The sequence below is a fragment of the Symphalangus syndactylus genome, chromosome 4, assembly GCF_028878055.3.
Source record: "Symphalangus syndactylus isolate Jambi chromosome 4, NHGRI_mSymSyn1-v2.1_pri, whole genome shotgun sequence".
NCBI lineage: Eukaryota > Metazoa > Chordata > Mammalia > Primates > Hylobatidae > Symphalangus > Symphalangus syndactylus.
The window spans coordinates 127660509-127687860 of NC_072426.2; the positions used below are offsets into that span (position 1 = coordinate 127660509).

Consider the following 27352-nt stretch of genomic DNA (forward strand, 5'->3'; position numbering starts at 1 on the left):
ATCTATTCTACAGCCAAGACAGAATTTCTTAAAGTTCCAGGTTGTTAAAATTTGTTATTCCTATCTCTGCCTACATTATAAAAATGGGAACAATATTATCTTATATTTACTTTCCTTTACCTCAAAAAAAAGAGAGAAATATCAGGTGCCAAGCATAGTACTGTGTGCCAAAGACAGAGTGCTGAGTCAAACAGATATGACCTCTGTCTTCAAAAAGATTACATGGATCTTTTAAATGAATGAACTCATTTATATGATTTTGTTACACATTATATATACATCATTGCATATTATTTTGTATGATTTTCTTACACATTATATATACCATTGCATATTATGAATTGTATTACATATTATAGAAAGCTATATATTATACATTTTTAATTCTCGCCACTTGCCAAATCTAGAAAATGTCTTAGTTTACACATAAATTCAGATCTTTCTGCTGTCCCTTCCCATTATCCTCTAATGTGCTTCACCATCTACTCAATATTTCTCTGACTTTTTAGAAACTTGCAGATTTTATTTTTTTCTATTATTCTGTACAGGTTTTTTATCCCTAAGATAACAATACATTAACCTTCAATCCTCCTAGTATATTATTAAGGATAAATAAGATCTTTACCTATAACTGTAGTCTGCATACACGCATTTTTCATTCCCCAAACTTCATACCCTTTACAGCTTAGGAAGTAAATTAAATGTATTTTACTATGGCTTATTTGGAATTTAACTAGTGCTTTGGTTTTTCCTCCTTACACCCTTATAATCCTACAGAACAAACATAGCATCATCAAACTTGAGAATTAAGAAAATAAAAATTAAAAAGCGGTTATTTGGTCTCATTCTATCACCTCACTGAGCAAACTGGAAATTTGGATCTGAAGATATTTAGTGATATCCTTATGACACATACCCACTAAAGGATATGTGTGTGTGTGTGCCTGTGTATATATGCCCATACCTATGTGTGTATGCACGCCAGTGTGAATACACACACACACAGACGCACGCGCATGCGCACACACACACACACACACACACATCTGCCTTCTCTTAGACTTCAAGACCTGCAGTCCCATGACTTCTTAATCCTCCCGCTCTAGGATACCTCTCCTCAATTCATTTCTCTCCTTCTCCAGTCCGGCCCCATGAGCTATTCCTCTAGCAACCTTGCATAGTTTCTCAGGTTCTGGGGCTTTCTGCCAAAGATTTCCAGCAAAGCTTCAGCCTGGGATCATTCCAACCATCTCTTTACTCCATTTGAATATCCAACAGATGGCTGGGGCTACAGAAAATTTCACAACAGCATGGATTGAGAAAACCGTAGTGCTGTTGTATCTGGCAATCTTTCCAGGTGTCCATAATCACCCCTCTTCCATTCAGGTCTCCTACCCGACCGCTACCTGGCTTACTCTCACAAACACTTCCCTTTCCATTTCCCAAAGAGAAAGGAGGCATTGGGAAAGAACTCCCTCACCCTCTGCACCTGTACTCAACTGTACGCCTTACTCCCTGTCTCGATGGCAAAAGTCGTTCTTCAAACACACTCTCAGAATTTTCCTGTCAGATCTAGTCTTTCTCCTAAAATTTTTTTCCTTAAATTATATCCTTCTCTAGCTATAAGAATTAGGCTTTTATCTCCTCCTCTTTGTGGCTAAATTTCTTTTGAAAATCATATTCAGTCTGCAGCTAGCTTCAAACCATGCCATTCCCAGTTGCTCTTTCTACAGTGACCAATGACCTTCTGATTATAAAGTCTACGGCCATTTCTAGTTCTTACCTAACTTGTCTTCTCTGTGGCATCATATATGGTTGACCAATTAAAAAAAAAAAAGGAACAAAAGAAGGGAGGGGAGGAAGGCATGATGAAGAGAGAAATAAAAAATAAAAGAAAAATAATATTTTTATTTGTTTCTCTATGACATATTTTTCTCCTGGTTCCAGGAGTGGGGTGCATTGACAATCAATGTGCTGACCATCACATCATTGTCATCTCACTCTACACATTCATGTCTTCAGTTTGCATCCATATCTGTTTGGTTGGTTCATTCATTTATTCATTCGTGTGTTCATTTATTAATGCACAGATACTGAGTGTCAGGTACTGGAAAGGCACCACTGAATAGTTACCTTGGTCCTCAGAGTTTCTCTCTAGAGCGGAAGATGATTAACTCAATGAGTAATGGAAAGTGTGATGGAATATATGTAATCACTGAGGGAGTGGATCATAGAAGACTTATCTCAGGTATATAGTTTGTCATTAATTATCTCATTGTATTAACATATATAAAGAGTGATCTTAGGTGCCAAGGTACCATACCATGTGCTAAAAATATAACTGCTAGTAAACAGACAAATTCTCTACCCTCACAGTTCTTACAATATAGCACTGGATACAGATAAGAAAGCTGGCAGTGACAATTCCCCCTGAATAGACATGATGGGTAAGTTGAGTTGCCTTGATATAACCAGAAACCCTAAAGATGAATAGGAGTTAATGGGTAAGAGGGAAGAAAGAATGTTTGAATGCGTTCAAAATAAAATCTAAATACGTTACCACAGTCCGCAAAGTACCATATGATGTGGGCTCTGCATATCTTTCCAACCTCTTTTCACGGACTTGCTCCCTTGCTGTATTCTTATCCCACTGGCTTCCTTTCTGTTCTCTGAACATACTACGCATCTTTCTGCTGAGGCCTCTGTAGTGGCTGTTCCCTCTGCCTGCTCTTTTCAGTTCTTCACATGGTGTATTATTTATTAAACCATAGTGTCTCAGATCCAAATCTGTTCTTCTGTATTCTACCCTGTGATGCTGGGGCTGGGGATCTGCAAACCACTTTCTCCATCGCCAACTACGTCTCTCCTAGGGTTTGCCACAAAAGGACACTAGAAGGAGACTGAAAGTCAAAAGGACAGAAAACGGGACTTCCTTCTTCCTAGTTACTTACTGTCATCAGCAATGCTATTCAGTCTGTTTTGCTACTCCTTTGCAAGGCCCCCTCTCTCATTTCCTTCCTAGGGTCTGATAATCCAAACCTCTTCTTCTTTCCCAATATTAGGGGTGGTAGCTGCCTTCTAGAATTTTGTTTTTGTCTTTTTGGTTACCTCAGTATTCCCTTCTTGCTTACTCATTTATCCAACACCTGTTTGTAGCATCTATTCTTCCTGACTAAACATGGCTGATAGAGTACTTGGCACCAGAATTGGGTCTCAGGTAACAGGGACTCTGAGATTGGTTTGGTTATGTCTTAGGCTTTGAATGCAGCAATGAGTTCCTTAACCATGGGAAATTAAATGCTAGGAATTCAATACTTGGAGCGCTGTCACGATTAATTAAATTATCAATCATGTTTGACTGTGATAAAGTGACTATTAAAGGACTTCAATTCCTTAGAGAACCAAATGGCGCTGACTTTGACCACATAATAGTAAAAAGGACTGTGATGCAGAAGACTGTTTTTCAAAGGACTAGGAAATTATAGAAAGATAACTACGAGCTGAGGCTTTAAACCTGTAACTCAAGTCATGGTTAGAAAGCTGGAAAGCTCCTATATAGAAGGCCTAAAATTAACCTCCCTGAAGATCAGACCCAAATTGAGTGGCAGGTATAACAAATACCTTGTAAGGAGATGACTATTCGTGTAAATACCCATAACCAGAGTCAGATTTCAACATAACTCAGGTAGCCAAGTGCAAATCTGACTCAGTCAAAGAAGCTTATAGTTTCAAAGAATAGTAATATTTTCTAAGTTATATCAGCATAAACCTGGGGAATATGTGTGGAAATCAATTCTAAGAATGTGAGACCTAGAAAGATATAACATTGGTTTAGGCTGGATTTATTGACAGGTAAATAGACAATATTGATACTGTTTGCTAAAGAGTCAGAATTTAATGTTGTTAGCCCATAGAGCTGTGTCTCTTGAGAGTTTCTTTGATTGGTTGGATTCAATGGGAGCCTATAATCACTGAGGTTGAGACATTAGGTCTTCCTTTGAATACTATAAATAATCCAAAGCTTAAGGAAATGAGAATGTTAGAGTGAACTTATGATGTATGACATGACATGCTCACCAAACACCCCCACTGCCTTTCCCAAGAGATCAGAGGACCCTCCCTTCATAAGTACACTGGGAAAGGTATTAGAAGGCCATCAGCATCCTTGAAAAGCAGAATGGGTGCTGTTTTCTGTAGACAAGGGATGGATCATGGTGCCACTGGTCCCGGGGACCACCTTTTGAGAAGCAACATTTGATACTAATTTATAAGAACTATCAGAACTCATTTGCTTTCACCCATCTTTATGCAAACTCTCCCACTGTTGACATCATCTAGTTGGTAGAGATATTATGATGACATCATGATAATTAGATCTGATGAGCAGAAAGTAGCAAGTAACTTGGATGTCTTAATTAGACACATGCATTAGACTAGGGATTGGCAAACTACAGTCCAGTGATCAAATCTGGCCTGCTCCCTGTTTTTGTAAAGTTTTATTGAAATACAGGCACAATATTAACTTTGGCTGCTGTCTTGCTATAGTGTCGGAGTTGCACAAAGGAGACTGTAAGGCACACAAAGCCTAAAATATTTACTATCTGGTCCTTTAAAGGAAAAAGTTTTCCAGAATTCTATCCTAGAGTAAAAGGTGGGAGAGTGATAGGAGCTGAGAACAGACAGGAAGGCTGGTTGTTAAGCTAAAAGGGATAAAACTTTATCCTCCTCTTCCTCAAACTATGGAGAATTAATAAAGAATTCTTTCCAGGGGTGTGTCATTTTTAGGAAGATCATTTTTCTTTTCTTTTCTTTTCTTTTTTTAAGACAGCATCTCACTCTGCCACCCAGGCTGGAGTGTGCAGAGGCATAATCGTGGCTCACTGCAGCAAATTCCTGGGCTCAAGCCATCCTTCTACTTCAACTTCCCGAGTAGCTGAGACTACAGGAGCATGCCACCATACCCAACTAATTTTTATATATTTTTTTTGTAAAGGCGAGGTCTTGCTATATTGCCCAAGCTGGTCTTGAACTCCTGGCTTCAAGCAATCCTCCCACCTCGGCCTCCCAAAGCACTAGTATTACAGGCATGAGCCACCGTGCCCAGCCAAGATTCTTTTTTGTGTAATGCCTCAACTGTACAATGCCCTCACAATCAGGCATTTCTAAAGCAAAAATAGAATTATGCCTGGTTCATTGAATAAAGGAATAAATAATAAATAAATTCTAAACAGTGAGGGCAGCTTGAGGAAGTTTATGTCATACATGCTTCAGTTTCTCAGATCATATGGTCAAAAATATTATTGAGTTCCTATGTCATATCTTGCACTGCTCTAAGAGCCTGGAATAAATGTATTGATAGATAAAAAGTCCTGAATCCAGGAGAAGTTCACAGCCTAGAGAAAAAGCAGATGAACAAACATTTACACAATTATAATACTGTATATTAAATGTATTAAGAATATATACCAAAGTTTACACAGTGATTGTCTCTGAGTGAGTGAGGTTATGACTGGTCCTTATTCTTTTTCATCTGCTTATTTTTGATATTTATGCAAATGTATTTATAATAGATTTTTTTATATATATAGAGAAAATTTATATAGAAAGAGCCAAGGAAAACATAACAGCACTAAGGGATTAGCAGAAATACTGCAGCCTAAGTAGGCGAGGGCTTCAATGAGCATGCTGTTGTGACTTTCTCTAGCAAATATTCCATAGCCTTGGATTGGGAAATTCAACTTTTGAAATGCCCTATAATCTAGCCTGCCTTTAAATCCTTCTCTGGGACTTCAGCATAATCGAGATTGCTAGAATGGCGCAAAGCCAGTAAGATCAGCTTGCGCTTGAATCCTATGGATCTCCTTATGTGTCCCTGGATTAATTAGATTGAATCTAAAATGATGGACAAATGCCACTGGTGAAAGAATGAGGGGGCATGTCGATGAATAACTGCTAATAAAGTGCAGCGAGACCGAGCGCGGTGGCTCACAACTGTAATCCCTACACTTTGGGAGGTGGAGGCTGGAGGATGGCTTGAAGCCAGGCATTTGAGGCTACAGTGAGCCATGACTGGGCCACTGCCCTCCAGCCTGGGGAATAGAGTGAGATTCTGTCTGTATAAAAATAAAAAACAAATAAATAAAAATAAAGAATCAGGGATATGTTCTCTTTAAAAAAGTATGGAAGAACGTTGATGGATATTTTGCCTGAGTATATGATACAGAGAAAATATCACTCCATAAAGAAACATTTAAAATAAACTGAATAGCCAGACAGTATTGTCCACTCGAATGAGAAATTGTTATTACAAAATGCCATAGATTCAGATATTTTAGATCCTTATCCTTTATTCTTTGGTATACACACAAATAAGTCACCTTCTAAAGGGTATATAGAATGGCACCTTATAACTTCCTATGAAGATAAAGCTATCAGCCCAGTGGAAGTATTCCACAATTAGATGCATCTTACAATTAATGGTGTCTTAGATTTGATGAAATAAGGTGTTTCTCCCTGACTCCAAGTGTAGACTTAGGCGGTGCAGTTGTACATCTAGTGCAGCACCAGGGATTCCAGAAAACCAGATGTAGTTTATTGAAGATGACCCCAGATAGAGAATACATTCTTATGGAATAGAGAATAACATCTCACTAATCAATTCTGTATTTCAGTGTGGCAATACACTGTTAAGTTATTTTGTGTTCGACACCCTTGAGCGAATGTAAGTGAGTGGTATTCCCAGTGGGGCACCCTTTCCTCTTGGGTGTGGGGGAAGGGCACTGCAGGGGGAGATCTTTTTTCACTAACAATGGAGCTCTTGTTGGTGGCACCAAATGCTGCAGCAGTTTTAATACCTTAGTTAAAATCTGGTAGTTGTTTTTTCCTTTTAATACAAGAAGAAACTCCTGCTAGAGCAAGTGTGAGTCATACACCATAAACATTCAGTGCTCAAATCCCTGTGGGTTTTGAATGCCAAATAACACTGTATACTTACATTTTTAAAAACTGCATCGTAGAATGCTAGAAAACACACGTTAAGCTCTCTAGTATTAAGGAACACTGTGGTATTTTTTAAAAAAATACGTACTATAAAATAAACCATTCATAAATTCCAGTGTAATGCCAGTTATGTTAAAATCTTGACTACGTCATTTAATTCTCATGCATAATCCTGTTTCATTGTTTTAACCCAATAATCAAAAAAGAAAAAAAAAGATTGAGGGAAAATATATTCGAAAGTACGTGCATACACACAAATATTCACATGTGTTTACATAACCGCCTACTTAACAGATCTGGCTTCATTAAAAACACTGAGATTTGCAGTAAATCAAAATTGTCTCCAAAATATGTAAGGTTACATGAGACTCATGAAGATGTTAATGTGTATTTCAAACATCCATTAATTCAGAAAAACAATAATTTTGTATCTAAATTCTCAGTTGGCGTACCATAATCTCTAGAATGATAAAGTTTCAATTCAATTATAATTAGCAGGTTGCAGATAATTCATTCTAAATGAAAATAACATTAACACTGGGCAACTTGACAGTAAAAATCAGAAGAATATATTTATGGTAATTGTCTTTGGTTAATATATGCAAATTTTGAGAGAAATTCTTTTCTCCCTCTTCAAGCGTTAAAGCAAGAGGAGCCTTTTTAGTAGAATCCATTACAAAAAAATAAAATTCATAAAATAAAGCAAGACCAAAGGGAGGAAGCATTTTACATACCTTACTGTTTGCAAAATCACACAACATCAGCAATAAGTTCAGTATATGTCTATATACTTTGGGAAGTAGTTTTTGCATTGCCCAGCACCCTGTATTGCTCTGTTTCTACAGAGAACACTCTAAGAGAACTTTACTGAGCTGAAATTATTGTGAAACACAAACCTTATGTATATTCTTCATTGTTTCTGACACCCTAAAAATGAATACTGCCAAAAATGTGCTAAGTTCTAAGCACAGATTGGAGCAAACAATCGTTAGCATGCTTCGGACTCAACTCTTAGAAAAACTCTTTGATCACACTGCCCCACTCTGGTCAAAGACAGAAAATTGGGTTAGCCCTTGAAAAGAATGTTAGTAACATCACATACAAATTCATGTAAAATGCATTTCGTTAAAAGATAATGTTTTCCAAGACGGCAAAGTATTCAAATATTTTATAATTTACTTTAAAATTTCAAGTAAATGTATCTTTTGCCCCTTAAATTAACAATGTACAAGGAAATGCTATTGTTAATACTATTTCCATAAAAATATCTATTACAATTCTTGCAAAAATATAACAAAATATTACATTGATATATAATGCCATTTGCTATATACAAACATAAATTTTAAAAGACCGGATTATTAAACTGAACACGAATAGTTTATATTCATATAATATTTATATTTACACTTGATCTTAGCCAAAAGGCCGAGAAGCAATAATATTCATATTTACATTAGTTCAGTGTTTCACATGTGAATGGGAATATAAACTATTCATATTAGTTCAGATGGAAAAATTTAGCATGTGCTGTGAATAAGAAACACAGCACTGTAATTTTTGTAATTATTTTGTTTAAGATAAAAACAGAATATGGTTAAAGTTGCTGAACCTTAGTTGCCAAAACAGCCACAGTGATGTTGAAAAGCAAGTCTAAGAAATTTATAAATTCCTAGCCATAGTAACTGTTTACTCCAAAGTCATTTGTCTGGACACAGTGTTTGAAAACAGTAAAAATAGTAACAAAGTTAACATATTGACCATTTATTGTGTGGTCAAAGCTGGTCTAAGCTCTTTATTCTCTTTACTCTTTATTTTATAGTAAAAATAGTAACAAAGTTAACATATTGACCATTTATTGTGTGGTCAAAGCTGGTCTAAGCTCTTTACATGTAATAATTCATTCATACTCATAACAGAACTATAATTTAGGCACTGTTATTTTCTCCATATCACAGATAAGTAGGGAAATAGAAAGGATTAGTAACTTGTTCAAGGTCACATGGCATAAGTAAATGGTAGTTTTGGATTCAAATCTAGGTGGTCTGACACCAGCACCATGCCTCTTCCACTATGCTATATACAGAGGAAATAAAGAACCATTTATCTTCTTCTTCTCAATGTATCTAACTATTATAGTCTGGAAGAAATGCGATGCTTTGTCCATACTTCGATTATCAAGATCAAATCAATAAAGTGTATGTTAATTAGGTGTGTATCACCCTAATATAAATAATAATAAAGTTAATACCAGCAAATCTTAAGTGATAGATCTGTACCTTTACAGGTGTATGTGTTTCTGTGTGGATGCAAATGAAAGAAGTATTAGAAATTTGAGATAACTAGCAGCTGTTCATTTTTTCTGAGCCATAACTATTATAAATTATGTCAATTATAATCTTCAATTTTTTTAAGCATTAAATGCCCAGTTGCTGTACTTTTAAATTACCTGAATCTCTGTCCAGAGCTTCAACCCTGGTAACAAACTCCCCTGGATTTCGGTTTTCTTTCACTGAAGCTTCATACAGGTGCTGCTTAAATACTGGAGCTTCATCATTTACATCAAGAACAGTAATTGTCAAAGTCTGGGATGAAGAAAGTGCTGGTGTGCCATCATCCAGTGCCAGAACAGTCAGAATATGCTGAGTTTTCATTTCATAATCCAAAGGACAGGTTGTAGTTAGTAAGCCTGTTTTGAAAATGGAAGAAAAGCAACACGTAATGAATATTCTTTAGAGAAGTCATGCTTACTCCACTTATACCTAACTTGTCTACCTAATAAAAATTCAGAAGTCTTAACTGCTAAAATATGAACTGCATTAAATCATCTTTAAATGTATACACTATCTACAATTAAAAGCAAACATTTTTAGTCAGAAAAGTCATCTCAATTTAAATTATATCAAACAAAACAATTCAGTTTAAATTATATCAAACAAAAGAATAATCAATGTTATGCAATTATCTACTCAGAGGATTACATTAAAATTATCTAGCCAACATCTACCTCCTTTTTAAAAAATATCTAGGATACTAACAATATATGTCTTCATGTCACATAACACCTCATGTATAAAAGCGACAAAGTCACAAAAATGTGGGTATGGCTATCTTCTTTAAGACAGTTGATTTTTGTTAAAGAATTATGATCTCTTAATATTTATTCTCAGTTAACTGGATTTTTTTTTTTTTTTTAACAATAAAGAGCAGGCCGGGTGTAGTGGCTCAGGCTGGGTGTGGTGGCTTACACCTGTAATCCCAGCACTTTGGGAGGCCAAGGCAGGAGGATCACTTGAGGTTAGGCATTCAAGACCAGCCTGGCCAACATGGTGAAACTCCATCTCTACTAAAAACACAAAAAACTAGCCAGGCATGGTGGCAGGTGCCTGTAATCTCAGCTACTCGGGAGGCTGAGGCAGGAGAATCACCGGAACCTGAGAGGCAGAAGCTGTAGTGAGCTGAGATCATGCCACTGCACTCTAGCCTGGGCAACAGAGCAAGACTCCATCTTAATTAAAAAAAAAAAAAACACAAAGATGTTATAACTCAGATAATACACTTCACAAGTAAAACATGTCTCTATCCCACTGCCACTTAAGCATACAACCCATATAAGTCAGATGTAATACAGACTGGCACACAGATAGCCATTATATTATTCCAATTATCACATTTTTCTTTTAGGATTGCTGTCTGCTTCTCCCTTTTATAAGAAATAATGAAAGAAGTTTACTGAATTCTATTTTATAAAATAATTTTTCAATAATTACTCATCACTTTATATTTCACAGCCATAGCCACCAAAAAAACTCACTGTCTTCTTTATAAGAAATATGAGCTTTGTGAGAGAAAAAAAATCCCATCTCATATGAATGCAATTGGCAATTATCATTTTATGTCTTTGAAAAACATCTCCATTGAAACAGTCACTGCAGTTACTCAAGACATTCACGATACCTATATTACCAAAACACAAGTCTAATTTTATCCATTCTTTTTAACAATCTGAAATATACCTTCCTTAGCCATCTTGGAACACATTCCAAGTATTACTGAAACAGGTCCTTGGAGAGCCTCAGCTCTAACAGATATCAGCAGCCTGTGTCTGGACTATTTCTCTGTCAGTTGGGCATTTAGGTGGTGTCCATGCATGCCTCAGAATGAAACCATGTGTACAGGATTTAATAAATATGTTGATGAAATTTTCCAACGGAATATAGCCAGACTATAGTCATGAATTCCAAATCCTCCACATTTAATTCCATTCCAAATAATGCTTTTAACTAACAGTTGGGCCAAATGGTGTATATCTGAGATTTTTTTCTAAGGTTCATGTAGAAATAACTTTATTTTTTAGTGAATATGATGAGAGGTTATTAATTTTTCAATATTCCCTGAAAATCTGGTAGAAGGAGGTTCATTCTTAAAGTCACAAGACTGAAAATTCGTACATTTACTCTTCCATCAAACTACATAAAAAGCACATAGTAGATGTTATCTAGCAACATGGTGACAGCAAGACAAGTGAAGTTGAGGGTGAGTGACATTTCTGTAGAGTACCTGACAGTGAATAAATGCTTCTTCAAAAAAAGAAATGTTACAATTGATGTGAAAACAGGGGTCTTAATGCCCAAATGAATTCAGCCATTAAAAATATATATTATTTCCAATATTTACAAATACATGTTTGTATAATCTCAAAGATAAATTTCCATACTAAAGTCTTTGAACACTGCTGTTGATTTGTCATACTGCTACCTGATTCACTATTGGTACCATATCCTACCCTGCAAGGACTCACAATGGGGGCAAAGAAGTTTTCTGTTGTATATTCAGCCCATAGTGTCAGCTAGCTACAGAGCATAGTTAATATTAACAAACAGGACCATTAAAGTTGGTTCTTCAAATACAAACTCTGTGTCTATTATATATATATGTATATGTATACGTATATGTATATACGTATACATATACATATATATATATCTAAGTTAAACAACGGAAGAAGTCAAAAATGTTTAAAGCATATGTATCTTAAGAACCATCATTTTAAGAGAAGAAAATGAAAAAGTTAAATATAAGCAAGCGATGAGAGGGTTTAATTGAAAGTGGCAGAAAAAGAAATGAAAGGCATCCAAATCAGAAAGGAAGAAGTAAAATTATCCCTGTTTGTAGATTACATGATCTTATGCATAGAAAACCCTAAAGACTCCACCAAAAAACTGTTAGAACAAATAAATTCAGAAAAGGCAGGATACAAAAATCAGTTGCATCTCTATACACTAACAAGGAACCATTTGAAAAGGAAATTAGAAAAACAATTCCATTGACAATAGCACAAAAAGGAATAAAATAAAACACTTAGGGATAAAGCTAGCTGAGGAGGTTAGTACCTTGCATATTGAAAGCCACAAAACAATGATGAAAGAAATTAAAGAAGATACAAATGGAAAGACATGTATGTTCATAGAGTGAAAGGTCTAATATTATTAAAATATTCATCCTACCCAAACTGATCTACAGATTCAATGCAATCTCTACCAAAATCTCAGTGGCTTTTGTTGTAGAAATAGAAAAAAATAATATTGCAATTCAAATGGAATCTCAAAGAACCCCGAACAGTGAAAATCCTCTTGAGAAAGAACAAAGCTGGAGGCATCACACTTCCTAGCTTTGATATATTACAAAGCTACTGTAATCAAAACAGTATGGTATTGGCATAGGACAAACATTTAGGCCAATGGAACAGAGTAAAGAGCCCAGATATAAATCCACCCATATATGGTCAATTGATTTTGAACAAGGTTTCCAATAATACACATTAGAAAAAAGCTAATCTCTTCAACAAATGATGTGGGGAAACCGGATATCCACATGCAAAAGAATAAAGTTGTATCTTTATCTTACACCATACAAAAATAAAACAAAATAAAATGGATTAAAGATTTAAATGTAATACCTCAAACTATAAAGTTCCTAGAAGGAAACACAGAGGGGAAAGCTTTGTGAACTGGGTCTTGGCAATTGTTTCATGGGTAGACAACAAAAACACAGACTACAAATCAAAAATAAACAACAGGATTACATACAATTAAGAAGCTTCTGCACAGCAAAGAAAAGGCAACCTATAGAATGGGAGAAAGTATTTGTAAACCATCTATCTGATGAGGGCTTAATATCCAGAATATATATAAAAAATCTCCTACAACTAAACATTAAAAAAACTAATTTTAAAATGGACAAAAGACTTGAATAGAAACATCTCCAAAAAAGACATACAAATGGCTAACAGGTATGTGAAAAAATGCTCCATGTCACTAATTATTTGAGAAGTGCAAGTCAAAACCACAATGGGATATCACTCATACCTGTTAGGATGGCTATTATTAAAAAAAACAAGACAACAAGTATTGGTGAGGGCATAGAGAAACTGGAACCCTTGTACACTGTTGGTGGGAATTCAAAATGTTACAACCACTATGGAAAATAGTATGGATGTTCCTCAAAACATAAAACTAGAACTACCATATGGCCCAGCAACTCCAATTTTGGATATTTATACAAAAGAATTGAAATCAGGATCTTGAAGAGAGAGTAGCACACCCATGTTTACTGCAGCACCATCCACAATAGCTAAGATGTGGAAACAACCTAAAAATGTTAATCGGCAGATGAATGGATAAAGAAATTGTGGTACGTGCATACAGTTGAAGACAATTCAGCCTTAAAAGAGAAAGACATTCTGCAAAGATGTGACAGTATGGATATATCTTGAGGACATTTTGCTAGGTAAAATAAGCCAGTCACAAAAAGACAAAACTCCATTATTCCATTTACATGAAGTATCTAAAATAGTCTACTTTATGGAATCAAAGAGTGCAGTGGTGATTGTCAGAGGCTGGATGGAAGGGAAAATGGGAGAAACTAAAGTTTCAGTTAAGCAAGGTGAATAATCTCTAGAGATATGCTGTGCAACATTGAACTCATAGTCAAAAACAATGTATTGTACACTTAAAACTTTGTTAGGAGGGTGGGTCTCATGTTTTCTAACCACAATAAAATAAAATATTTTTAAAAGTGACATATAGGGCACTGTACCTGATGACTCATCTAGCATAAATGCCATGTTTTCATTTCCTGAGAGGATGCTGTATGTTACTTTTCCATTCCTTCCTTCGTCTGGATCGTGAGCAGTTATGTGGTGCACCAAGGAGCCCACTGTGACATCCTCTTTGACATGGGCAATGGGGAAAGACATAAAAGTGGGGTTGTGGTCATTTACATCCAAAATCACTATTTGTGCTGTCAGTGATCTCAGTCGCCGGTCTGTCACATTCACAGCCTGATCAGATGCTGTTACTGTCAGGATGACAGTTGGAATGCTCTCTCTGTCAAGAGGGGACACAGTGACTAGTGTGCCAAATGAGGGGTGGATGAGAAATGGATTCGTGCCAGGGTTGTGGGATTCAATGTGGTATTGTATTCTACTGTTCAAAAAACTGCCGTCACCATCTTTGGCATTGAAGACATACACCAGGGTTCCTATGGGAACATTCTCCTCTACACTGATCACGATGAGCTCATCTTGGAAAGATGGGGAATGGTCATTCTGATCTTCCACATCAATACTAAGGAAGACTGTGCTACTCAGGGAAAGGTTTTTGCTATGGTCTGTAGTAATTACTCTGAAAAGATAATGAGATGTCGTCTCATAATCAAGTTCCTTAGAAAGAAACAAGTCTCCGGTTGAGCTGTCTATTTCAAAGTGTCCATCCTTATCATCTGCAACAATACTAAAATGTAACTTTCCATTATAATGTTGTTGAAGGTGATCAGGTGACTTTATCAAGCTCATTACTTTTGCGGGCTTCGAATTTTCTGGTATAACTAAATGTCTAATATTCTGAGACATGATTGCTCTCCCTTTGGATAGTGGGATCACCTGAAATATGAATAAAAGAGATATTAATTTGGGGTATTTTTAAAACAGTTTAATCAATATATGTAATAATATTATTTTGAAAGCAAATTCCTTCCATGTATGTGATCATATGTTAATTAGTGAGAAAAATATCATTTTTATATTATATAATTCCGGTATGTCTCAGAAGATCAAAAACTGCATAATATTTAGGAGATAAGAGCTACAGAATTTTCTATTTCCGAGTTTGCTGTATTGTGTGAAACGACAGTTTGGTAAAGCCATGTTATAGTTAAGCTGAACTGTAGCCTTATGATTCTTCAATGGGAGTGAAGGGTAGCTAGTTCTCCAAATTATTTTAAATACTACAGACCAATCTATCCATAATGACAACATCTGTGTACATTTAAGTATCATATGTCTTTGTTTGTCTGAAACAAGAAACTGGAGATACGACCATATAGATTTTTCTCATAACCCACATATCCTTAAGCAATAAAGAATATAATTTGGAAACAGTTCTTGTGGATATATATCCTTGGTTATTGTATATACCTGTATTAGTATTTCTGATTATCACATGCACACACAAAGAAACTAACTATGCACAGTCATCTTCTTTTTGAGTGGTTGGTGTAATTTTTTCCTACTCTGGAGAATTCCCACAACTTGTTTGCCCATTATGATTAAAGTAAAACCTTAAAATATGAATCTGAAGTTACTTTTCTAAATTAAAAAAAATTACAAAAAACTATGTCATTTATTATATGGCCATTTGTTTACATACAAGTGTCTCCTGCAAATTTACCAGGTCCTTGACATTAGAAATAAGCACAAGAAAAGATACCTTTTGTCCATTATAAACAAAGCAACATAAATGCCAATATAGTGATGATTATCTTGTCAAGAACTGTACAAAGCTAATTTGCAAAATAATTTGGGTCTAAATCATTTTTCTAGTGATAGCAAAAAGCTAAGTATGCTATGTACAATGCTCTCTTAAAATAGTATTCATGTCACATACATATATATTCATATACATACATATTACATGTATCTTCACTCTATAAACTTGTAATAAAAGTCAAATGAAATCTTTAGATGTCCTTCCATATTTTATGGTGACAACATTACCTGAATATTAACAACTGCCTGTCCTTGAAGAGGAGGCACTCCCTGGTCAGTGGCAATGACAGTCATTCTGTAGGAAGGTCTATAATCATATGAAAGTATTGTGGTTGTTCTTATTTCACCACTGTTGGCATCAATCTTAAAGTGATCAGGACTATCTTCTATACACACACGAGAAAATTGAGAAATAAATGTTAATTGACAATGCAGAAAACAGAAAATCAATTAATCCAATATACCGATCATTTGGAAGATTTATTTGCTTTAAATTCTATGAGAGTATGAACACAAAAATGACACTAAAAATAGACAAGAAACATTAGTTTTTAAAAAGTTTTATTATGGAAAATGTCAAGCATATAAAAAAGTGGACAAAATGGTATAATAAACTTTCATGAGTCCATCACCTAGCTTCAACAATGATCAACTCATGGCCAATCTTATTTCATCTATTCCCCATGTATATACTTCTCCCATTGTTTTGAAGCAAGTTCCAGAAGTCATATTATTTCTTCTGTATATATTTCAAAATGCATCTCTAAACAATAAATATTTTTAACACAATCACAGTACCATATTATACCTTAAAAATTAATAATGATTCACAGTATCACCAAATATCCAGTAAGTTTTCAAATTTTCAACCATCCCATAAATACTCTTTATTTTTCTTGTTTACATTAAGATCAAAATAAAGTCCATATATTGCATATTTCTTTAATCTATGGATTCCTGCCACCCATCTCTTTATTTGTCCTTGCAAATTATTTGTTGAATAAACTGGAACTTGTATCCTGACATTTTCCATGATCTAGATTTGCTGTTGCATCTCCAACGTGTAGCATAGTATGTTCCTCTATTCTTGTGCTTTCCTTAAATTGAGAGGTAGATCTAGAGAAGTGACCAAATTCAGGTCAGGATTTTGTTTGTTTGTTTGTTTTTTGCACGACTACTTCACAAATGCTGTTTTTCCCTTCAGAGGCATATGTCTAGCTGCCAAAAAAAAAAGAAAAAAAGGTGAGGTCTCTCTCTGTTACCCAGGCTGGAGCGCAATTGTGCCATGATAGCTCACTGCAGCCTGGAGGTCAGGGTAGCAAGCTATCCTCACACCTTGGCCTCCTAGATAGCTGGGACTTCAGGCATGGGCCAAAAGCTAGCTGTTTTTGATATTGGCCCCTACTGATGCACAGCCTGGATCCATTAATTATTCTTTAAGTTTTGGGAAGTATAATGCAAGTTGACATCCCAAATCCAAAAAATATGAGATCCAAAATATTCCAAAATGCAAAACTTTTTGAGTACTGACATGATGCTACAACAAGGAAAACTCTATGCCTGATTCATCTGATGGGTTGCGGTCAAAACACGGTCAAAACTTTGTTTCATGCACAAAGTTAAAAAAAATATTGTATAAAACTACCTTCAGGCTATGCATATAGATGTATATAAAAAATGAATTTCATGTTTAGATTTGGGTCTCATCCCCAAGATATCTCATTATGTATATGCAAATATCCCTCCCAGAAAAACCCACCAAAAAAAAAAAAATCCAAAAGCTGCAACACTTCTGATCCCAAGCATTTTAGATTAAGGATACTCAATATGCACTGCATTCTGGTTTATCATCCCTTTTTCATATATTAGCTGGAATATTTCAATAAATAGAAACTTTCAAAGGAGTTCTTTATAAGAAAGGCAGGATAAATGCTTGATGAGTTAAACTTTTATTTAACAGTTTTTGAAATAATGGGTTGGTTCACTAACATCCACCAATGTTCCAACTATGATAAGTAAAATTTTGTCTTGCTTTTGTTTTGGAAATCATTAAGCATGATTTAAACATATTAGTTGTGTTTCAATATATTGCCATTAATATCCTTATTGATGCTCAAATTGTCCCATCGCCGAACATTGGGATCTTCTTAAAGTTGGTTCCTGGGTCTCTTTCCATGATCCTAATAGTGTTTAGTAGCCTCCTTGTAACAGGTATGACAATATGGTGCAGACTCATCTTGTAGATTTCCTGACCGTGACCTGACATCACCATTTCTCCAAAGGACTCCTGGTTCCTTGTGGTGGAAAATGGTTTTGGGAGAACATATTTGGGACATTAGGGGTGCTCATTGTTTCTGGCTTTGTCATCACTTCTAGGCCTTTTCAGTGCACAGAGAATACACATGCACACATCTATACATTCATATTGATGCTTATAATTTAGATTGTTATCATAAGGTTTTGAGTTAAATAACAGATTTGTATTCTTCAATAAAATCTGAACATTTCAAACAGTTCAAACCTCAGACAAGTCTTGAGTAGAAGCTCCCCTCCATTCTTTAGTTCAACAGTTGCTGAGTCATTACTATGGACCAAATACTTTACTAGTTATTAGGGATATAAAAGCAAATAAAAAAGAAGCCCTGTCATTAAGAAACTCATAGCATAGAGCAGGCAATTATGTAACATTTATTAGTTGTGATTTCTACGCTTTAATCCATTGATTTTGTTCTCATAGAAATACTATAGGATGCATTCATGAATATGATACATACCTTTATTCCCCGTATACCAATTTTCATCTCGTTATTTTACCATATATTTTGTAGTTGCTTCTATTTTACTATCAGATAAAAAATAAAGATAGGAATAATGTAATATATATCTCCATATTTTTATATCGACGTGCCTCAAATATCATTTTAGAAGCTAATTTTTAAAAAAGAATATTTCGATGAACACCAAAATATCACTTCTTAGATTAATTTTCAATATTTTTTCAATTTTTTCCAAGAAATGGCAGAGTATAAGTAAAGGAGTGGATCTGTAAATAGCTCCAAATCTCATTCCCCTCCTCTTTCCCTGTAGAAAGTCACTTTTATAACTGAAGTTGAGGTATATCTTTCCAGTCCATACATCCATAAGTAACATATACCATGGCTTTGCTTGCTTTTAAATACTGGTATTATAGCAGGATTATAGCTGTGTGTGTGTGTGTGTGTGTGTGTGTGTGTGTGTGAGTGTGTGTATCTTCCCTCTTCACCATCATTGTCCTTCACAGGCACACTATGTTGTCTTCTCCACCCCAAAATGAAACAGGAAAAAAGATATAAAGATCTTATTGACCTAACTGACCTCATAGCCAGAGGAAGATTCTTGAATGCATGCCTGCAAAGCCAGTTTTTCTTCCTCCCAATGACCAGATTAAAATAAGCTAAGACAATAAAAAGAAAAATTTGAGAAGTAACAAAAGGGAAGACAAAAAAAGAGGGGGAGGATGGGGAAAGAGTCTCTGAAGGTGGGGACAGCAGGAACACAGAGGAAGGGCTGTCTCCAAATGTGGATCTGCTGCAGGCTCACTACCTCTGTATAATCCACCATTCAAGGGTCCTGAAAACTTGGGAAGACATTTATAGGTAAATAAATTTGGATGGTTTATATGGGCATAGAAACATCAGAGAAGAATTTGGCTCCCTGACCACGGAGGTATTGAGAAGAACTGTATATGTAACTTTTCCAAGGAAAAGCAATGCAATGAACTCAAAGCTTCTGTTTGTGTCAAATTCTTTTTATCTTCTGTAAAATCCTTACCTTCCTTGCTTAACTTTGGATTCAATATTTACCCACACTGCCATGTATGAAACTCTATCGTATTCATTTTCATTGCTGTATAGTATTCCGTGAATATACCGTATTATGCAAACAACTGAAACAAAGCTTCAATGAATATCCTGTTACAGTCTCACTCTGCACATATAGAATTCCTCTAGGGTAACAGAAGTAGAACTGCAAGGGTATAGCACAAGCACATCTCCAATCTTATCAGATACTGCTTCATTGTTCTTCGAAGTCGTCACATCAAGGAGTCTGGGCATGCTTTAAAAACCTTTTTAATGATTCAGGCTTCTTTTCTTTGAGTTGCCTGTTAACATTCTTTGTCCAATTTTATTTATTTACTGGTTTTTCTTACTAGTTTGCAGGAGTTCTTAATAAATTCTGAATACTAATTTTTTGATAGTGTTTTCAATTTTCATGTAGTTTTATTTATCTATTTCTTTGTGAGCTTCTGCATTTCTTCTTGTTTAAACCGTCTTCTTTATTCTCAATGCCGTAGATATAACCAGTCTCATATTTTCTTTTGTAAGAGTTAAAGATTTCTACATTTAATAAGACTCATCTTTGATATGCCGAGAGTAGAGATATTTTTCCTTGCAGGTAACCAATCACATCAGCATCACGTATTGATAGTCCATCTTTTCCCCATTTATTTTCTACCCCCTCATATGTCAAGTTTCCATATGTGTAAAGTGTAACCCGTACTCTTTTCAACTGGTCCATTTATTAATGAGTGAATTAATACAATAGTGTTGTAATTATGAAATTTTATAAACGAAAACTGGGTAAGGCCAACTTCCCACTTGTTCTTTGGACATTGTCTTAGTTATTCCTTGTCTTTTGCTCTTCCACATGACTTTTACAATCAGCTTGTCAAATTCTATCAAAGCCTCACTGAAAATTTGATTGAAATCATACTGAATTAATACTTATATTTTTGTTAAGAATTGTCATCTTTAGGATATTGAGTCTTCCCAAGCATGAACATGATACAGCTTTTCACTTCATTCTTTTATGTCTTTCATTAATATTTTGTACTTTTCTGTATGAAAGTCTTGTACAAGTTATACTGGAAGTTTTTCTATGCCCCTAATAGAGACAGATCCTATCTGTGTTGTTTTGAAGTCTGTATAGTTTGAGAGGCACTCCTTAAGAAAAATAAATTGTCCACTTCCCGCTCCCTGGGGAGGCTATGCAAGTAAAACACCACAAAACTAAGCTTCATTAGTTTCACGGTAGATCTGCCCCTACACCCTTTCATTTTCTTTGTGAATTCACCATAGTGAATGAGATCTTTGGAAACTGCTAAGTTTTAAAAATACCAGTGAGTTTCATATGTTGACATTATTCTCAGAAATTGGCTATTTTATTAATTACAAAGGGTTGCCTATAGCATCTCTTGGGTTTTCCACGAAGACAGTCAAATTATCTGTGGGTAAGGGCAATGTTATCTCTTCTTTCCTATGTCCTATGTTTGTGTCAAACACGACAAAGCACCAAATGTCTTTTAAAATGATATAAAACACAATGCCAACTAAAGTAAATAACTGGAAAAAATCTGGGGCCTGCACGTTCCAACAGAAAACATAACAGTAAGCCCACTTCAATAAAATTTCCCCATACACACATGTATGTATACACGTGACATTTTCTAGGCGTGATTTACTCTGACCTTACAAGTATTCAGTCTTCATAAAGATTCATAGATGCTTGGAACTCTTAATCATACTTAATACCAATTCTTATCCCCTAACTAACACTTTCCTATCAATAAAAGTAAATTTGTACTTCACATTATTGCAAATTATTCACTAAAGATGAATGGTTTCTATTAAGAATGTAAAAAGCTACTCTGATTGTTTATTAAACTTTAAATTATTTTTCAAAAACTGAAAGTAGTTCTTGACAATAAAAAATGTATTTTGTTTGTAACTTGGTGGTTTTTTCAAAACTAACTACAGCATTCAAAGATATCAAAATAGAACCTCTTTTCCCAGAAGGGGATAGTTGACAAATGAAAGCAGAAATCCTAAAAGTTCTTAATCCTGTATGAACAGTAAGTTTTACCTGAAGATACTGAATATATAACTTCTGCATTATTTCCTTCATCAGGATCCTTTGCAAACACAGTTGTAACCAACATATTTACTGGTTGACCTTCCAGAACCTGCCATTAAAACAAACAGCTTACAAATGAGTCGGCAAAAGTTTAAAAAGAAATATCAGTGGACCTTTAAATGAATGAATACGTTATACTAAATATTTTAAACTATCTTAAAATCCACATATAATTCAAATGCATACCATGTAAAAGTTATATGAGTGTATGTCCATGAAAAGAATCCTCCTTACATATTAAATCTTTTATTCAATTAGAATGAATTATCTGAGGCATCTGAACTAATTCTGACCAAAAGAAAAAGAAATTGAACTTACTAAACAATCTTAGATTTTTGGTGTATTTTAAGATTTCTAGCATATTCTCATTCATCAGCTCTTAGGACATTTTTTGAAAGGTGGTTGCTATGGCTTAAAATATGCTTAAAATAAACATGAACCTTTAATTCAGAAAACAAAACTCATGCAGGACATATCAATTATCAGGAGCTGTCCTGGAATATTGAAATGCACATGTGAAGTTCAACTACATGTTTAGAGTCCAACTGCCCAATTAAGCCACCGGACATTTTAATGATATGATTAAAAAGTGTAATGATAATATAATAATATTTTGTTTTGTTAGAATTGTTCTTTAAAGCTGGATTCAGAAGATCAGTTTAAACTTATGAGTTCCTCAATACTTTTGTTGAGTTGTTCAATATGCATATTTGAGCACAATTTGAATGTCTAATTCAATTGTTCTGGAACAGTAGCTTCTAAACTTTTCATTATTATAACCCATCCACTAAAAAAATTATTAGTAGGTCCAAACATATTTATTATGTGAATGAACTGCTATTCTTATTTATGTATATTATAAAACATACAAAAAGACAAAAAAAGAGATAATATAATTAAAAGTTTGTGCATGTGATCAAAAGGGTCAAATTTACTATCTCTGGATGTCCACCTACCCACTTTAGAGCTACAGGTTGTTCCCCCATCCTTAAGTGACTATCTTAGAGACATGTATCAATTGCCCTTAAGAAGCTCTGCACAAAGAGATGCATGTAAGCTACTGGAAAAACAAGCCATTTCTGAGCATTATCCTGAAGCACCATTCAGTTTGTGTACAAGGGCTGAACTAAACTTATTATTATAAAGCAACTGGAGGTACAATGCCAAAGAGCACATAAATTCATTTACTTTTTTAAAATTTTCTTTTAAAATAACATGTGCACAATATCTAGGTCTTCTAGAAAAAGTACGCTTTGCCACACCAAGACTGATGTGATAAATTCACATGTTTTACCACAAGGTGGTGCTCAAAACAAATGACTTAAGATATTACAAATTCATTGCAAGGTTACTTCACAAACCTTCACGTGTAACTCCTTTACAGGGTGACACTGGGGGAAGAAGGGCCTGTTATCATTGATGTCAGTAACTGAGACGTAAACCGCCATGGTGGCATTTCGTGGTGGGGAGCCGTGGTCTGTCACTAGCACAGTCATCTGATGGTGCCCCCAGTGCTCACGATCCAGTGCCACCCAGTTGATCAACTCTCCTGCGGGATACAGAGCAGAACAAGACACAGGCACTGTGTACCAGGCGTACCACGGCCAGAACAATTTCCAGAAGGAAAACCAAGTACAAAGCTTTGAGCAAACATGCGACTTCTAAGACCATCTACATAGTAGTTTGGCTCTGTGCTACTGTTGAAAAAATTTTCTCAAGTTGCTCCTGAAAATGTCACTTTATATTTGTTATTCTTTGTATTTCATATTTCAAATTATCATCCATCAATCATTTGAACTAATAAACAATGAATTCATAAAAATGATAGAACTCTGTGGGAACTTAGTAATGATTTGGAAGATTTAAAACTGCTGCTTATCTCTCTTTATGCTGCTATACAGAATGATGGAAAGCATGTGAACTCTGACACAAGTTCTGGATTTGGGCCCCAGTTTCCCCACCTCAGACATGGAATGACCCCTCTGAGCCTGGGACTGCTGTCAGGAAGAAATGTAATCACACATAAAAGTATTGTGCAAGCTATACATGACGACACAAATGGCAGCTGTTATCACTACTTTAACATAATGGCTAAATATCTTTCTGGAAATCAAATAATATTCCTTAGGCAACAGTTTGTGTTTTATGTACACAAGTATTTGTTTTTATCTCACAAAATATACATGTAGCAATGGATAGTGACTTCCTAAAAACTCTTAATGCTTTAGAAGCTTTATTTCAAATATTTCTGCCTAGAGCTACACTACCTTTGGTAACTTTCCTCACGTGTCAGCCATGCAGACCCAGGCATAACATCTAACTGCCTCTCCCTATTGCCGGGGACCTTGGAAAGACAAGCACTCGGTCCAATAGCCTGTCAGAGCTCTGCCAAGCACTGGTTTCCTCACCATTTATGAAAAAAAAAAAAATGTACCTGTGAGAATGTGAGCATGAAGCAGCTACCGACAAACATTTCTATGGCTAAAAACTTTTTTCCTCTTAATACAAATAAAATAGCATTGCATAAAAAAAAGTGGAAACAAGGAACAAAAATGAAAATTCTCATTTAGGTAAGTTGCTGAATTGGTGAGCTTAAATGCAGTGTTTATGATAACTGTTTACTGTTAATATATAAACTATATTTATAGTGTTTACTCTGAGGTTTTAATATAGATCATACACACAATTGCTTTTTTTAAATTCCAAACTCTAATTCTCCTCTGAAGACCTTAACTTCTGAATGGCAAACAGATTTTTACTCATAAAGCAAATCTGATGGATAAGCAGCAGCCTTGGAGGTCGGGGATGTAAAAGACTGTGCAGCTCAGGCTGCAGCTGGGGATGGGTGACACCAGGGTATGGTTCCACGGGAGCTCAAGTCCTGGTCACTTGTAAGACTGTCCAGAGAACTGGATGAAAAGGGGGTGTGTCTCCCAGGCTCTGAAGGGCACCCTCCACCCTGCCTTGCCATGCTGTCCTTGGGAGGAGGAACAGTTTACAAGCATATAGTCTTCCAAGCCCCTTCATACTCTTTAGCTCTTTATCCCTCAAAGCACGGCACAGGGCATGTCAGGAATTGTCTCCTTTATTTATGGTAAGGAAGCAGCTCTGAGCTTAAGCTACTTGCTTAAAGCCATACCATGAAATTAGGAGTGGACACCTGGTCTTTTTGTAGGGGAGGGAAGATCACGGGGGAATCAACTGTAGTTTGCTTATTTTAAAGAAAAAAAACAAGTGAAATAGAAGACCTTGAAAACTAGCCATATGGAAGTAAAGTGCAAACAGGGTCATCCTGTATAACTGTATGGTTTGTGCCTTTGCAGAAGGAGTCTCAGCTTAGGGAGTGAATGAGAGTGGAAACGCAGCTTGCAACCTTCTTGGCAAGCCATGTGCCCTGTGAAAACCTCCATCTGCTGTGAAAAGTCACCTTCTCCTAAGTCACAGAACAGAAGCTTGAGAACAAAGGCTTGAAGATCATCAGAACTGAACGCAAAGTCTGTCCCACTAAAGGCAGCGGCACCATCTGCCCAGCTTATGACATAGATGGTGCCTGCTGGACCTGCACAAAAAGGGAGCTTCCTCTCATCTTACCAGCTCCATGACTTTGGGTGTACTACCTGAGCTATCCGAGTTTGAGATTTCCCGGGTGTGTATTTGCAATATAGATATATTTCATTGTAAGAATTAAATAAACTCCCCGTAAACTTATACAACATAAATTTTAAAATATAGTGACATTTAATCTTTAATTTCTTAATTCAGACTTCAAAAACTTCACGGTAATTATTCCCCCTTTTCCTCTGGTTCCTCTGTCAGAATGAGAAAAAGGATATATATTCTTAGAGTGATTTTGAAATCTTAACCAATGAATTGATTTCTAGCTTTACATTGATGATATTTATATTTCACAAAATACGTTTTGACATTTTTTAAATGTCTACAAATGGAAAAAGATGGTTGTTGAAAAAATTAGCCTTTACAGAAGGATACATTCAATCCAGTTCTGTCTATACCTCTAGTTCAGAAAAAGAACCATATATTGGCGAGATGTGGATGTGATGCAGGGAAAGTATGATTATGGGTGAAACTCTATTCAATTTTTAATCCATTTTTAAGATCTCACAATACAGTAATCGAATACCTTATTTATTAAAAACCATTATTTCAATTGCATGTCTGCACTAATGCTATACCTAACGATTTGAGTTTTCTCAATCCTGATTTTATTTAATTTTTTATTTTTATTTTTACTTAAAGACCAGTTTGATAGTACTCAATCCTCGTTTTAAAGGAATAGGTGGAAACTATGAAGTGCTACCTGTATTAGGATTCATCTTGAAGAATTTTCCATCAGACAAAAGGAAATATAATAGCTGTCCATTCTTTCCAGAGTCTATGTCAATGGCTGTAATTTTGCTTATTACCCCTTGGGGAACAGGGCTCTCTTCGACTTTCAAAAACAACACATCATTCAAGAAGGTGGGGGAATTGTCATTCTCATCCTGGACACGAACAATGACTGTAGTGCTCACATTTTGCAACAATCCGTCCTCGGGGATCCAAGCAAACACTCTAAAATTGTATGTTTGGGTGGATTCATAGTCAAACTGCCGCCGCAAATAAATCCAGCCCGTGTAAGGGCGGATTCCAAATATAGCAGAGTCTACGCTGGGTTCCAGCGAGTACCTAAGCGGCGAGGCTGCACGCTGGGGGCCAAGTGGGTGCGCCTGTGTTTGTAGTATTTGTGTCATCGGTGAGAGAGACTCACTGACTTCCACTTGATAGACCAAATGTTCGAAAGTCCAGGATGGGCTGTATTCGCGTTTCTCGATAACGACTGTCAGCACCAGCAGGGCTGCCTGAGGAGGCACGCCTTGGTCCTCGGCCCTGAGAGTCAGGATGAGCTCCCGGTGCTCGCCCGCGCCCAAGCTGCCGTTGAGGAACAGCACCCCGAGGGCTCTGTCGATGGCAAAGACGCCCGGCTGCGGGCTGGCGATGGAGTACCGGATGAGTCCGTTCCTCCCACTGTCTCTGTCTTCTGCACGTGCGAGGTACAAGGCTGTGCCAGGGGGCGTGGTCTGGGATATTCTAATCTCATCTGAGGTCCTGAGGAACGCTGGGTGGTTGTCATTGACATCCACGACTGTTATGTTGACCTCCGTGCTGCTGCAGGCTGGGGCGCTGCCGAGCTGCGCCTGCACCGTGAGCACAACCACGGGCTGCGTCTCGTGATCCAGGGGCTTCCGGGTGCGAATAGTGCCCAGCCACGGGTGAATGGAGAACTTTCCGCCGAGATCACCAGAAGAAATCCTGTAAAAGATTGGTTCTGAGGAGTCTGAAAAAGAGAGAGGGGGCAACCACTGTATGTCAAAAGGGTGGACCCACTGGAAACTCAGAAATTGAAATGTGAATACAGTCATCCACTGCCTAATGACACTTCAGTCAATGATGGACCACATATACTATGATGGTTCCGTAAGATTCTGACACCGTATTTTATTGTACCTTTTCTATGTTCACATACATAAATCCTTACCATTGGGGCACAACTGCCTACAGTATTAAATGCAGTAA

At 36.1% G+C, this 27352-nt stretch overlaps 1 protein-coding gene across 2 annotated transcripts in view; it reads right to left on the bottom strand.

The window, feature by feature from the left end:
• Positions 1-27352, bottom strand: part of DCHS2 (dachsous cadherin-related 2) — a 269592-nt gene that overhangs the window by 81463 nt on the left and 160777 nt on the right. The window contains exons 6-11 of one of the 2 annotated variants that reach the window (XM_063638296.1): positions 26097-27113; positions 23140-23327; positions 21728-21827; positions 16055-16212; positions 14098-14941; positions 9449-9688 (exon numbers count right to left, since the gene is read on the bottom strand). In XM_063638296.1, the coding sequence (XP_063494366.1) occupies positions 9449-9688; positions 14098-14941; positions 16055-16212; positions 21728-21827; positions 23140-23327; positions 26097-27113 (2547 nt within the window). Of the gene's footprint in view, positions 1-9448; positions 9689-14097; positions 14942-16054; positions 16213-16671; positions 17045-21727; positions 21828-23139; positions 23328-26096; positions 27114-27352 lie in introns of those variants that run through there. The other variant, XM_055276191.2, reaches the window with a different exon arrangement.